The following is a 13124-nucleotide window of genomic DNA, read 5'->3' as shown; positions in this document are numbered from 1 at the left end:
AACACACCTTTTAACTTCAGTTCACTTGAACTTTGGACCAAAAGCTCACCTAAAAGCTTGTCTAGAAGGTCAGTTTTGATACATCTGACCTAATCTGGAGCCATTTTAAACTACTCTAGTGTGCTATTCTAATTGTCAGTATTCTGTAGTTTCATAGCCTATTTTGTTGTTTAATCTTCCACTAAAGATAAATGAGAGGCTAGACAGATTAACTGCGTGGTTCATTTAATTCAGTCTTTTCTTTGAAGTTATTAGGAATCAATAACTGAAAATTCTCAGAACAGATTTAAGGACCCACTTCTTGCTTGCAACTTTCTCAAACGAATGAGCGTTCTTAACATTTATGTTTGTGAATTCTGAAGCACAGGCTACTGAACTTCCTCTAAGTACTTGCCTCATAGTAGTATGAGCTCTTAACACTTGAACACTTTTACAAATTCAGTCTTAGGTTTCTTACTTCATGTAAAAGCAAAACAAAACAATAAGGAGAGGCTTGTTTTTCACTACTAACATTATCAGAAAACCAGCAGTCAAAAAAAAGTGAAGACTATTTCTACAGCTAACAAAATATATGTAATCAATCTAAAACACATTAACTGAAAAAGTAGAAAAGCTCACTCTGTGACCGATCATTACTGTTTGGGAGACCTAACTGATTAGCCTTGAAGCATTCAGTAAATCACTCTAATTAATTTTTAAAAGCCATTTCAAAATCACACCGTAGTACTTACTGGATTGAGAATCACCGTGAAGAACAACTCTCCTCCTTGGATACTCTTGTCTAGTTCCTTTGGGCCTCCAGGATATTCCTTATAGAAAATTGTGTGGGTGAAAAGGCCACAAGTTTGCCTTGGAAGCACCTGAGTTAAAAAGAAAAAGGGGGGAAGTGGTTTCAAGAGAAATTTGCAAAACAAAAAATGTTCTTACTTTTAATGAGATAATAAATGCCAGGTAAACAACATGTAACTGATAATGTTCCTTTATACTAATTGCTGTGTAGATTAGCCATTACAACTTCACCAAAAGTTAATAAGGTTCTAGTTAAATTAATATACCAACAGATCAATAAATAGCGTTTACTGAAAGAAACAAAAACCTTTATTATCAATGAAATCATAATGTCTAAAACTTCATCACATTTTGTTTGAAACTGGAAATCCTAATATCATGTTTTGCAATCTGGTCATCAAAGCTTTCCGAATTTTTAAAGGATTTGAAAAGTGACCTGAAATATCATTGGTTTATTTGTATTTATCTGTTCCACTTTCTATTTAAAAGATGGCTTTGCTGTAATTTAACCTGGAATTTGAAAGTGATTTTTTTTGGCTTGGCATCACCACCAATAATAATGGTATGCTGAAATGTGATGAATTTTGCTGATAATGCTCACATCATAAGAGAGACTAGCTTATTCTCATTCAGCTCTGCTAGTTTTGTTATACGGTTGCAACAGAAAGTAGCACTTTTGCCTAAGCAAAAATATACATTTTAAAATATGTGCAAAGAACAAGTCTTCTGAATAAGAATACATGCAATTAGGTTTTGCATTAGAGCTCTGAAATATTTTCTTTTCTATCAACTTCAGAAAATAATTCACTGGAGAGGGGAGGACTTCAATTATGTCTGTACTTTTTCCCCAAAATTGACAGCTAAGTCACATTTACACATGTTCATCCGTAAATCCAAAATTGGGATCTTTCTCAAATGTTTCAGTCCCATTTAGACACTTATTATATGATAGCTTGCATGTTTTAAAATATGCAAATCCCTTACTTGAAAGAGACTGTGGTTTTGTAGAAATTGTTTTTTTCTTGTGGTTATACGTTTCAGTATTTCTTGGTATTGTACAGGATACTATGGACTCAGATTGTAAATTCTGTGTTGTCCTAAAATGTATGGAATTTTGTGTTTGCTACAAACTTGCACATGCTTTTTAAATTCTTTGGATTTCACTGATGAAATACCAGAACAATTCTTCACAGAGACAGGGAGTGAAGCTGCATGGGACTGGAAATGCTCTGGCAAATCTTACATAATGATTTTATCACTGCATATACTCATCACTATAAACCTGCAGATATAAAATAGTAACACATTTGCCCTGGTGAACTGAAAGCCTGTGATTCCTGAAACGGGTGGTCTTATAAAACCATTCTTGGTAAACTGTTTTTCAGGCTCACTGTCCTTTCTATCAAAACTTCTGTTAAATCTTATTATGTATCTTAAAAATGATATGTTTTTACAAAAGTTTATGCAAAGAGATTTTTGGATATTCTCAGAACCAACCAATCCTATTCAAATACTGTGAACCCTAAGCGTATCTACAAACCTATTATTTTACTTAATGCTAATGCTTTGAGGAGAACAAGCTTTGGTTTAAATCTGTATGGTGCCAATTTTTTTCCTGGATGTCTGCAGATCATTTTAGCTTGCTTCATCCACAAATAGAGCCAAACATTAAAACTTTGGAGTGTTATTATTTTGCTTAGAAAAATGATATCTATGGTAACTCGAGGACAATACAAGTTATTACGTGACAAGCTAACTGGCAGTCTTATGTTTTGCTAAGGTACTTGATACCCTCCAAAACTGCTTGTTGCATCTGGAAGTATAACACAGTATGCACACTAGTATCTTTCCAATTTGCCACTTTTATACATGCTCCAAAAGAAGGATACTCAAGAGTGTACCATCAAGTATTTTTGGAAGTTGTTTTGAAACATTTTTTAGATAACAATGACAACATCTGAATCAGAAATAGCCTATGCCCCAGTAACTGGATGGTATTAACATAACGCCCTCTACGTCAGTAGCGTGTAATCACTTCCAGCAAATACTGTCATCAGAGCACAACAATACGGATTATATAATATGGAACAGCATATTTGTGTGTTTTGATTTAGAGTTGCCGCAACAGACCAGTTTCGTAGCCTTAGGTGGGTCTTCCTTCCCTCCAAGCTTCTGAACGTTTGCCCTGCACCGAGTTGCCACAGATACCATTTTATAAGTAAAATAATAATACTCCAACAACTCATCACCTGGGCCCCAAGCCTAGCTGTGGGGTTAAGTCACAGTGCAAAGGGCAGTTCACACTTCTGTGTGGCAATAAGGAAGATGAGGGCAACAGTGTGAAGTTCAATGGAAGAAAAAAAAAATATATATTTATGCATAAGATCCACATTCTCAGATGGCATAAACCAGCAAAACTCCTTTACAGTTAATGGTGCTATGCAAATTTAAAACCAGCTCTGTTAAAAGATGAAAGTTGACTTTTTCCTTCTGAACCAGTATTAACAGTAGAAATAGTACAGTTAACGGCATGTTAACTGATAACAGTGGGGTTCCTAGAGGCCACCTTCATCAGCAGTAACATCAGCAACAGATTGATTTTAATTAACAAGATCCTGTCGAATATATCTTGCTATTTATGCACAGCAATATGTACTTCTCATAATGTGAACTTTTAGGATACCATGGTTTTCCACTTAAAAATAAATCATTCATAAAATGGTAGAGCAATTGTAATATGAACATGATAAATACAACTCACCATGATATTTTTGTGGATGAAGCCCCGTCTATATCTTGCAGGTTTCAAATGTGGGTATTCTTCTGTGCTGGTAACTCTGATATTCCAGACCTTCTTCCAGGCATCATAAAGCTGAACATGTACCGGATAGACCCCCGAATGGTGTGGAGCCACTGCATAGCCCATATCAATTGGAATACCATGCTCCTGAAACATTAACAGAAGACTGTTTTAAAAAATTTAAAAAGCTTGATGTTTTGGCATCTCACAAATCCTTTGTTCGGGAAAGATCAAGAATTGGTCTGAAATGCAGATACTGGTGATATTAAAATATGCTGAAGAATATAAGGGAGACGGAAGGTGCTCTAGTGAAGATGAAATACACGGTATTTTAATGCATAAGCCTGTTTAATAAATATTTTTTATGAGTACCCAGGGAAGAGTGATATGAATGTATTTTAGTTGGCTTCTTCAATCAATGCTTAAAAAAGAAAGTTGCACCCTTTCAAGATCCTGAGAGGAATTTGCTCACAAACTAAGAATTTATAGAGAAAGTTACTGGCACATATTCAGCACAATGACTAATATCTGGCAGTTGCAGTCACAAAAAAGTAATTTCCACTACATGTGTCTACACAAGTACTCAAATTCTTAGTTGAAAATCACTGCATTTCCCCTCAAGTCCAGTAGACGCATAAAAGCACGTTCCAAAAACGGTTTAACCATTTTACAGTGTCATTTAAAAAAAGGAGAAAAAATAGCTACTTGTAAAATTCTGAGGATAATACGCAGATGTTCTAGAATAACCTCTTTTATAGCACATTTTGTACTTCTTATTTTTGCAGACTTCTATTATCCATTTTGTTTACATATTGACCCTGCTGGTATTACTTTCTCTTGACATTCAATATATTTTCTTTCCAGTTTCTAGTTTCTGAAGTGCTTTTATCAATTTTGACACCTTTTCTCCTTCCTTTCAGGTTACCTTTCAAAAAAACATTATACTGCAAATATTTCTGTGATGGTCTGATTAGCAGAATACACTCTTTGTCCATAAGATGTTATGTGAAGAATCCTTTCACCATGCTGAGATGACTTAGGCAAACTGCCTTTGCACAACCTTTGAATTCCGTTTAAGAGTTCTTCGTATTGTTTGCATTTGTATCGTCGTCTTCACCATATTTGCTAATTACACTTCATGTGTGAAGATGAGAGGTGGTTGATACTTGGGTCTCTTCCTTTGAAAAAGCTGGTTACTAAGGAACATCGAAAACTGAGTAAGTCGTCTCTCAGAGAACAAATGAGGGCACGACCTTGGTAAAATCCTCTTTCTTCATCTTTTCTGGAGGAGGATTGGACTACTGCAGGAAATTTAACATACTGGATTTTATTGAGCTGATCAAGAGAGCAATGACAAAGATAATAGGATAGACTCTTTGAAAAGTGGTATGCTGCAAAATATGGAACTTTTCTCAGATCTTACATAAGGGATTTCTCATAAAGGGAACTGAGGGAGGAATGAAAGAAGTCTTTCTGACCAGGAAGAAAAGCCTGAGCAGGAAGTTAGTTCTGTAGGAGGTGCTAACGACACACTGTGAGGATGTTGAACTGAACCCACACAATAGTCAGAGTGATGAGGAAAACCCACACTGCCACTCACTGATTTGTTAATAAGCTGAAGATATGACCAGTTCTGGAAGTAAAATGCTTACTTGTTTTCTGTAATAATGCACTCTGACTTGTATGCTGAGGTTGCCAATGGGACTCCCAGCTGTTATGCAGAGATCTGCGGACTCTCACTCACCAGGAGTGGACCTACACTCTCACTCACACACTTAGGCTGCAATTAGCTATATAACAGTAACTGGTTTGGGTAGCTACTAGGTCCTACCAGATTCAAATTTTTGATATGACAGTTAAGGGCTTGCTAATATTCTGAGACATCTAATTCTCAAGAAATAAAAATATAAATATACTTTCTCTGGAGAATTCACATAGGAGCAATACAGTCATATTGCCTTCTCTGCCCACAGGTTTAGGTCTCTTAGCATAAGCCATCCATTTTGTCTTTTGACACTAAAGCTCCCATACTCCTTTTTTTTTTCTCCACCTACTCAAAAATGATGCGTTAGCAGCTCATTGCATGGAAGTCCATATTATAGCAATAAATACAACATACATAATGAATGCAACATGCTTAACAAACTGCTATCGCCTTGACCAGGTACAAACAGATACAGTAATTTAAGTACCCAAGTGCTTTACACAAAAGCCATGACATGTTTTAAATCACATCTACTGCACGACTGTGTTTCCAATCACATTGTATCCCAACCTCTATGAACCTAGAACAGAGCCAATCATAATTGAAAAACAACAAAGGCAGGAAACCAACAGTGCTGTGCTTGGGTGTTTAGAAGTTTTGCTATCAAAATCTGAATAGCTGCCAACTCCTTCCTTCCCAGGTGCTGCAAGCAATTTTCCCCAATACTTATAATGGTTTAATAATGTAATATTAGTGCATGGTTTGTTCTCCAAAACAGTGATCCTCTTGAATCTTGCTGTAGCTTTCATTCCAGAAATCCTGGTCTTTAAAAGAAAAGGTCTTCGACCTAAACTTAGCCACCACATCTTCCTTACTACAGTGGTAAATCCTCCTTGGGTCACAAGTACCATTAGGTGCACAGAGGGCAAAAATTGCATGCTTTTGTACCCATATGTGGGTATATATCATATATGCCCAGATGAAGATACACCAATGCATCCTTAATGTATGCCATTTGTGATGAGCTTAAATAGCCAAGATTCAATATTAGACATATCTTTTATAAATAAAATATGACAACTTCACTAACAACTCAAAACAAAGAAAGCTTACAAAAAGCAGCATTTGCTTCTGCACTGGAAGAACATAAGAAATAAGACTTCATAGATGTGAAGCCTGCAAGGAAAGAAAGCTTTTTTTTCCCCCCCCTCCATTTAAGGGCTACTCTGAACCTGGTGTAATGGGGCGTGTAACAGACAGACATGGTTTAATCACATTTAAGAATCTTTTTTTTTTTTTTTTTTTAATAAATTCACAATACCAGTGAAATTTTCCTTGACAATTTATGGCACACTAGGAACGTATAATGGGGCGTAGGATTTTATCATCCTGAGGCTGGTGTAGCTTTTGGAATTCTCAGAATGCCTTATCACTCTCCAATAAGACCCATATACTCCATCATTAATTATGCTACATCCACAGAATATGTAATCTGCTCGTTTACATCTGGGTGTGCAGTACATGTAATGCGCCAAAATTGGAATGAGTGAAGTCTGGCCTATTGGTTTTAGTGCATGTGGAGATAAAGAACGGACGCACCATCAGTTACACAGCTTTACATTATTTAATTCCATTATAGATATTTCAGTTCCTCTTCCTTTTATCATCTTCATTTCTGCTTCACTTGAGCATGCATAAACATCATAAAGAATAATCTTTATAGAACATGTAAGAAATTGCATTCTCTAATGTCCCATACAATCTTTTAACTCAACTCTAAACAAATGTTTGAATTTTACATTTTTTCCCCCAAGTTTTAGCAAATGCAGTAATAAGTGTGATGTAATTAAAATCTTTCTTTCTAATTATTAGCCTATTATCTTCCATGTATTAGTCTCCATTATTTCTTAGTCTCTGTAATTCTCAACAGACATTGTACACATTCAGTTTGATAATACATCAGCAAATTCAGCCTCTTTCAAAAAAGCACTTATCTTTCTTATCAGTCTAAATGCTTTAAGCAAATGAAACATAATGAGCAGCATGATACTATACACTGCTTGAGACATAAAAAAAAATGTTTAATATAAGGTATCTATAAGTATTAGGAGAATTTAGAGCAGTGAAGAAAGTAGGAATAGATTAAGTTACCTAAAACAAGGTTGCATGTAAGTTACTCTAATAACATTTTAATGATTATTCAGTGTAGACTGATCTCAGGGAACGTCTTAGGTCTTTTTTCATCACATCAAAATTACAAGAACTAATTTAATTTTCAGTGGAACTTGCGACAATACACAGAATCAGAGAAAAGAAGGAAGTTTGAACACAGGATTTTTAACTTTTAATGGTTCAGCTAACTGAAATGTCTTCTTTCACAGAAACAGTAAAGTCGAGCTGGCCTATATTCAGTACAATTATGGTTTACAAGAGACTTGGTAAATTCTTTGGTAGGGAGAAAGCTTATACCTTATTCAAAGCACTGTTTTCAAGTAGAAAATTTAATTGTTCAATATTCTAGGTCCATACCTTCCTCTTACACTCACTGAGACATGACCACCAGCAGCAATGCACTGATTTTCGTCAAATTCCCCATTGATAAAAACTCAAAACACACACTTAAATCATAAAATTTCCATCAAAATTTGCTAGCTTAAGAGACAGTTGAGAACAGCTGAGAAGGATTTATAATGGCAGACTCTAGAGCACAGGCTTTGTACCACACTCCGCTTTGGTCTTCCAGGTCCCTGTGGGTGGTTTATACAGCTCTGGTGCTAACGCATTTGAAACATAGTAAGATGTTTCCAAGCTTTAACTATTTTGTCCTGCTTCTCTGAAAGTGTATTAGGTAAGGTGTAGTGGGGTGGTGGATGCACTTGGGTGGTTGAGGACATGGACAGAGTAAGGCTGTATCCGTGCTGAGATGCCTCTAAATTTTGCCAGTTGTTAACAGCTCTGTAGTAGCTTTTCTGTCATTCAGGGATTGTAGGGGTACAACATTGCCCGGCCCTATCTCTGCCACTCTAGCTGGGTGGACTACCCTGCAAAACTTTCCCCACTGAAAAGCTTGTGCTATTAAGCTAATTGCACAATACAGACAAAATCTTCAAGCAGTCTATTAAGCCTCCGCTCTGCCTCCTTTGCCCTCTGAAAGCTGTGAGAGCAGTAAACTCATGCCTAGGATTTGGGTTGTGAATACTTAGTTTTTAATTGATTAAACTAAAAAAAAAATCTCCATGCTTACAATGAAATGGTGCATTTTTCACCAACTGTAAGCTTTTAGGGTTAGAACTAGATAGCCCCTCACCTGAATTTAACAGAGGTACCCATATAAAACTGTAACAAAAATCAGTATCTTTTTCTTTTGTAACACACTTTAGTTTCTGAAGACTTTGCAACACACTAGATTTTACAAATCTAAAATAAATCCCAATTTTCACTCTCTGTAAATCTCAAAGCAATCCACCCTCAAGCTATCCTTGGAGCACAAGAATTATCACAGTGGACTGCAGCAGCAGTTATTCTAGTTGAATACCATAGCTAAGAGTGGCCAGGAATCATCAAGGATGACTGAAGACTATCTGCAACATGTCGTGACAGGATAGTATGGTACGGAGCAAGTTTCATCCTCACTCCCCACAGTTAGACACTGGAGTGAATCACGAGGGTCCACATCTCTTTCAAAACTTTCTTTTTTATACTTGATATTATAACTTAGGTTTTTTGGTAAATTGTATTATATGCCTTCCCATTTATCTTTTCTCTAAAGAGAAGACTCCAGTTATTTTAAGTCTATTTCATAGGACCATTTCTTAACTTTTTGCATTAATCAAAAATACAAGTCACTATAAAAGTGATCATTACAGTTACCTAACAGAAAATACAGTGCCAGATCATTAAAGCAAGATAAAAACTGGTAAAAAAACCAACTAATAAAACTAAGGAAATTTGGTGTGAATTGTTTTCTTGAAAAGAGTAGCTTCCCATATGCTCAAAACAATGTTTCCCCAGGTTATTTTGTCCTGTGTGTGCCGTCAAGATGAACCCAGCCGTTAACACTTCCCTCGGGTTAGCCAGAATGAATGAATGGCTGGTGAATGAGTGAATGGTTAGAGTGAATGGCTGAAGAGCTATACACTTGTATTGCTGGAACGATTACTTAGTATAACCTCTCACATACCTAGATCTCCTTTATCCAAGCTGTGCAAGGTCTCTGGAAGAGGTATTTCACTTGAAGAACAATTTTGGGGAATATTATGTTTCTAAAAGATGCAGAGTGGACCTTACTCTCCTCTCATATCCCCAGTGCAATTCCAGTAACTTGCAAGAGAGTCACCTTCTTTGGCAGTGATGGTGGTGGTGGGGGGAATGGAGCGGGCAGTGACAGAGTCATGGGGAGGGGGTGCTTTGAGGCAGCCCTGCTATTGCTGCTCAACACGCGTCACCCACGCTCCATCACCCACCCGCCATTCCCGAGAGTATTTCTATATTTCTGCTCATCTGGGAACAATCTTTCAGGGGTTACCATTCTGCTAACAGCCCTGCATTTTACACACTCTTTAACTGTGAACCCTAAATAACGTCCCACTTTGGCATATTTTAAGGGATTATGGTTTTCAGCTATTTACTTCTTCTCCTACCATTTATCTGCTTTTCTCATGCAAGGTAGAAATAAATTTAAAAATAATCTTAAAAAACAAAATCCTAATCTTTTAAAATAATCTTAAATAATTTTACATATATTTAAAAACAAATATAATTTTAAATTAGCATAACTAATTTCTTCAAACAAATAACATAATGCACTATGTATGACATTTCCAGGTAGGTTTTATTGTATGAAATTAACTGACAAAAAATGAGTAAGCCTGTTTCCCTAGTATCTTCAGACTTAAATATCTGTTCTTATTTTTTCTTACAGTCTCACTCACACATTTTTTTTCAAGAGCTTTGCTCCGAATATATAATTATTGAAGGCAATGTTTTTCAGAACCAATTTTTACAAAGCCAATTTAAAGGGAATATATGAGGTGTTGTTAGGTACCACTGCAGAGAAGCACCTTTGAAAAAGTGGCACACTTCATTAATCCCAACATGCAGTGTTTACATAAAGTCATTTGAATGTTTTGATGGAATATTTATTCTTCTAGAAAAATGAGATTTTTTCAAATCCAAGCAATCCAAGGGTTATTTCAACAAAATTTTATCTAGAAAAATATTGAAAAAGAAGAATTTCTAACAATTTTGGAATATATTCATTCTTCACTCTGAAACAATTTTTCCATTCAAAAATGTTTATAAAATAATTTTAAAAACCCACAAACTTTAAATAAGAAGGAAATTCAAACTGCACAGAAACAGAATTTTCATAGCACCAGGTAGAATGATTGAAAAAAATCACTTTATCCACAATTTTTTTTCATTCATTTGGACTAAAACAAATTCTACAAGCATTGATTTTCTTACAAAATAGAAATTATGGTCTCTGAATACCTATACTCAGTATAAAATGCAAGAATATTACTCACTAAGGCAAATTTTTTATTGAGGATCATCTGCTCCACCAGGGACGACTCGTTGTGGAAGAGGTGAGGCTGCATGTGACTCCACATATGGGGAAACCACCAAAACTCATCTACTGACCTCAACAACAGGTCATCACCTTCATCTTCCTCCTCAGTGCCTGCAAAAAACAAAACAAAACAAAACAAAACCTCCCCACCCTTGAAGTAAAGCACTTCTATTATATTGTTACAAATGTTTGAAAGTATAAGAAGGAAATCAGCAAAATAAAGCTTGACCAATTAAAATACTAAAGATTTTAAAGGTTTCCAAGTACATATTCCTTTCCCTTAAGTAATTATAGCCAGGTAAAAGACTGCGAGCCTCATTTACATGACATCTTGAACGTATGGAACAACACTTTCCTCTCATTCTTGTGCTACATCAGTAACATTAGCAGCTAAGAGACAAAATAAGAGAAATTACATACAAGACAGTTTAATAAATAGGATAAATGAAAACACTGACAACTCTTTTTTGGTATTCCTTATCCAAATTCAATTCACTCTTCAACCAAACTTCCTCTCCTTTTATGTTACCTGCAGACTATGGAATTCACTAGACTTTTCAAAATATCATGCACAATACAACTACTTTCTCCTCCCTGCTAGTTCTTACCATTCTGAGTATGACTTATTTAGGAGTTGTCAAAAATCTGCGTTTTTGAAGATACTCAATGGCTGGCTGCAGCTCACTGGCTTATTGCTCAGACCTCAGGCCTGTCTTTTCAGGTACTTTTTGGCCTGTTCCTAATGATGTGGTGCCCCAGAACAGACCCTGCAGCAATTTCTAACTGCTATGCTGATTTATTAATAGGAATTGCTCAGGGAGCAGTGTTATAGCTGTGCTGTTCTTCTAGACCTCTCATGCTACAGCTACACCAGTAAATAAGACAGTGACAGGGCCTGTTCTCTGACCGTGAACCAGCTGGTCACTTCCAAGCTCATAAATTCTCTTAGCCAGCAAGAGAAGACAGCCATATCCCAACTACTTATTGGGAACAACCCCTTGCCTGTGCTCCCTCCCACAGTGCACTCAGGGCCTGTTTGGGGAAAGCAGGCTCACCTGGGCCAAGAGCCCTCCAGAGACCATTCGTGTAATTCAACAGCAATGACACTCCAGTTTCAGTGCTCAGGCCTGTGCCTCAGCTCTGTATAATTTAATAAGAGAGATTTAGCCCAAGTATCTGGGAGCACCTTGGGGAAAGGAAGTGCCAGGGTCTAATTAGCTGACAGATCAGACCCCCACCAGAGCCTAGATACTTATCCTAGTCCCAGTGCATTTTTAATGATAGGCTAGTTCTGTCAAAGGCAGTCAAATTTAAATAATCCCTTAATGGGCTGCCTTGTAAAGAGCGTAGGAGCCAAACTTCGAGAATATATAGCTTAACAAATTGCAGGGCAGGCCTATTTCCTGCTTACCTAATTGTTCCTACCCCCTCTAATAAACAACACAACTTTACAAATCCTTTCTCTCTCTCAGCATTTTGCATCATCTATTATTTTGTTGGTATCTTTTGCCAAATATTCAGCTCCTACCTTTTCTGCATCAGTAAGGCTATACTACATCCCTTTTGCCTTATCCTCTTTCCTTCAATAAACCTCATCTGATATTCCTTCACTGTTGTAATTTTATTTCTCTTTACCTCAAAGGGAACCAAAGCAGACAAGGAAAAATGTGGGCAGATATATGTAATGATATATCAACATTTGTAGGCTCATTAAGTTATAGGATTCTGAGTCCTGTGACCACGAGGCGGGCAAGAGAGGGTCAGATACTGGCGGAGAGAGACACTCAAGGTTCATAAGGGGTTAAACAGGATAGGTTTAATGAAGGACTTACACTACAAACTGCACGGGGAGCCCTGGGAATTGTGAGGAGGGGTCACTGGCAGGAGGCTGCTGGAGGCATCAGTCAGATGCCCAGGCGGGACTCCTTTTCATATTAATATCCTTCAACTATGACATTATTTTGAATAGTCTTTTGTCTGTCTCTCCCAGGCTCTGATGTTGTCCTATTTTGCATGCATGTCTTTTTGTTTGTCAGCAGAGAACACCTTTCTTCTATATCACATCCTATTTAATGCCTTATCTTTAATTTCTCCTTATTTCTACAGTGGTTTAAGCATAAAATTATTTTAATGGATACTATATTGCTACAATATCTCAACTATCCAAATTATCCAAAAGGATAAAATCTGTGGTAGTTCAACAGAGCTTTCAGTGAAGTCAGCAGGAAATTTGTTCGATTGGTGAAATTTACTGCTCA

At 36.6% G+C, this 13124-nt stretch overlaps 1 protein-coding gene across 1 annotated transcript in view; it reads right to left on the bottom strand.

Moving 5' to 3' along the window:
* LOC112973492 (bifunctional heparan sulfate N-deacetylase/N-sulfotransferase 3) overlaps positions 1–13124 on the bottom strand; it is a 68807-nt gene that overhangs the window by 29832 nt on the left and 25851 nt on the right. Inside the window, exons 3-5 of the mRNA XM_026081442.1 lie at positions 10823–10977; positions 3551–3736; positions 732–860 (exon numbers count right to left, since the gene is read on the bottom strand). Coding sequence (XP_025937227.1) covers positions 732–860; positions 3551–3736; positions 10823–10977 — 470 coding nt within the window. The remainder of the gene's footprint in view (positions 1–731; positions 861–3550; positions 3737–10822; positions 10978–13124) is intronic.

Source organism: Apteryx rowi, unplaced genomic scaffold (assembly GCF_003343035.1).
Source record: "Apteryx rowi isolate R43461 unplaced genomic scaffold, aptRow1 scaffold_55, whole genome shotgun sequence".
NCBI classification, from domain to species: Eukaryota; Metazoa; Chordata; class Aves; order Apterygiformes; family Apterygidae; genus Apteryx; species Apteryx rowi.
Note: the sequence above shows the minus strand (reverse complement) of the source record. Positions and strands in the feature narration are given on the sequence as shown.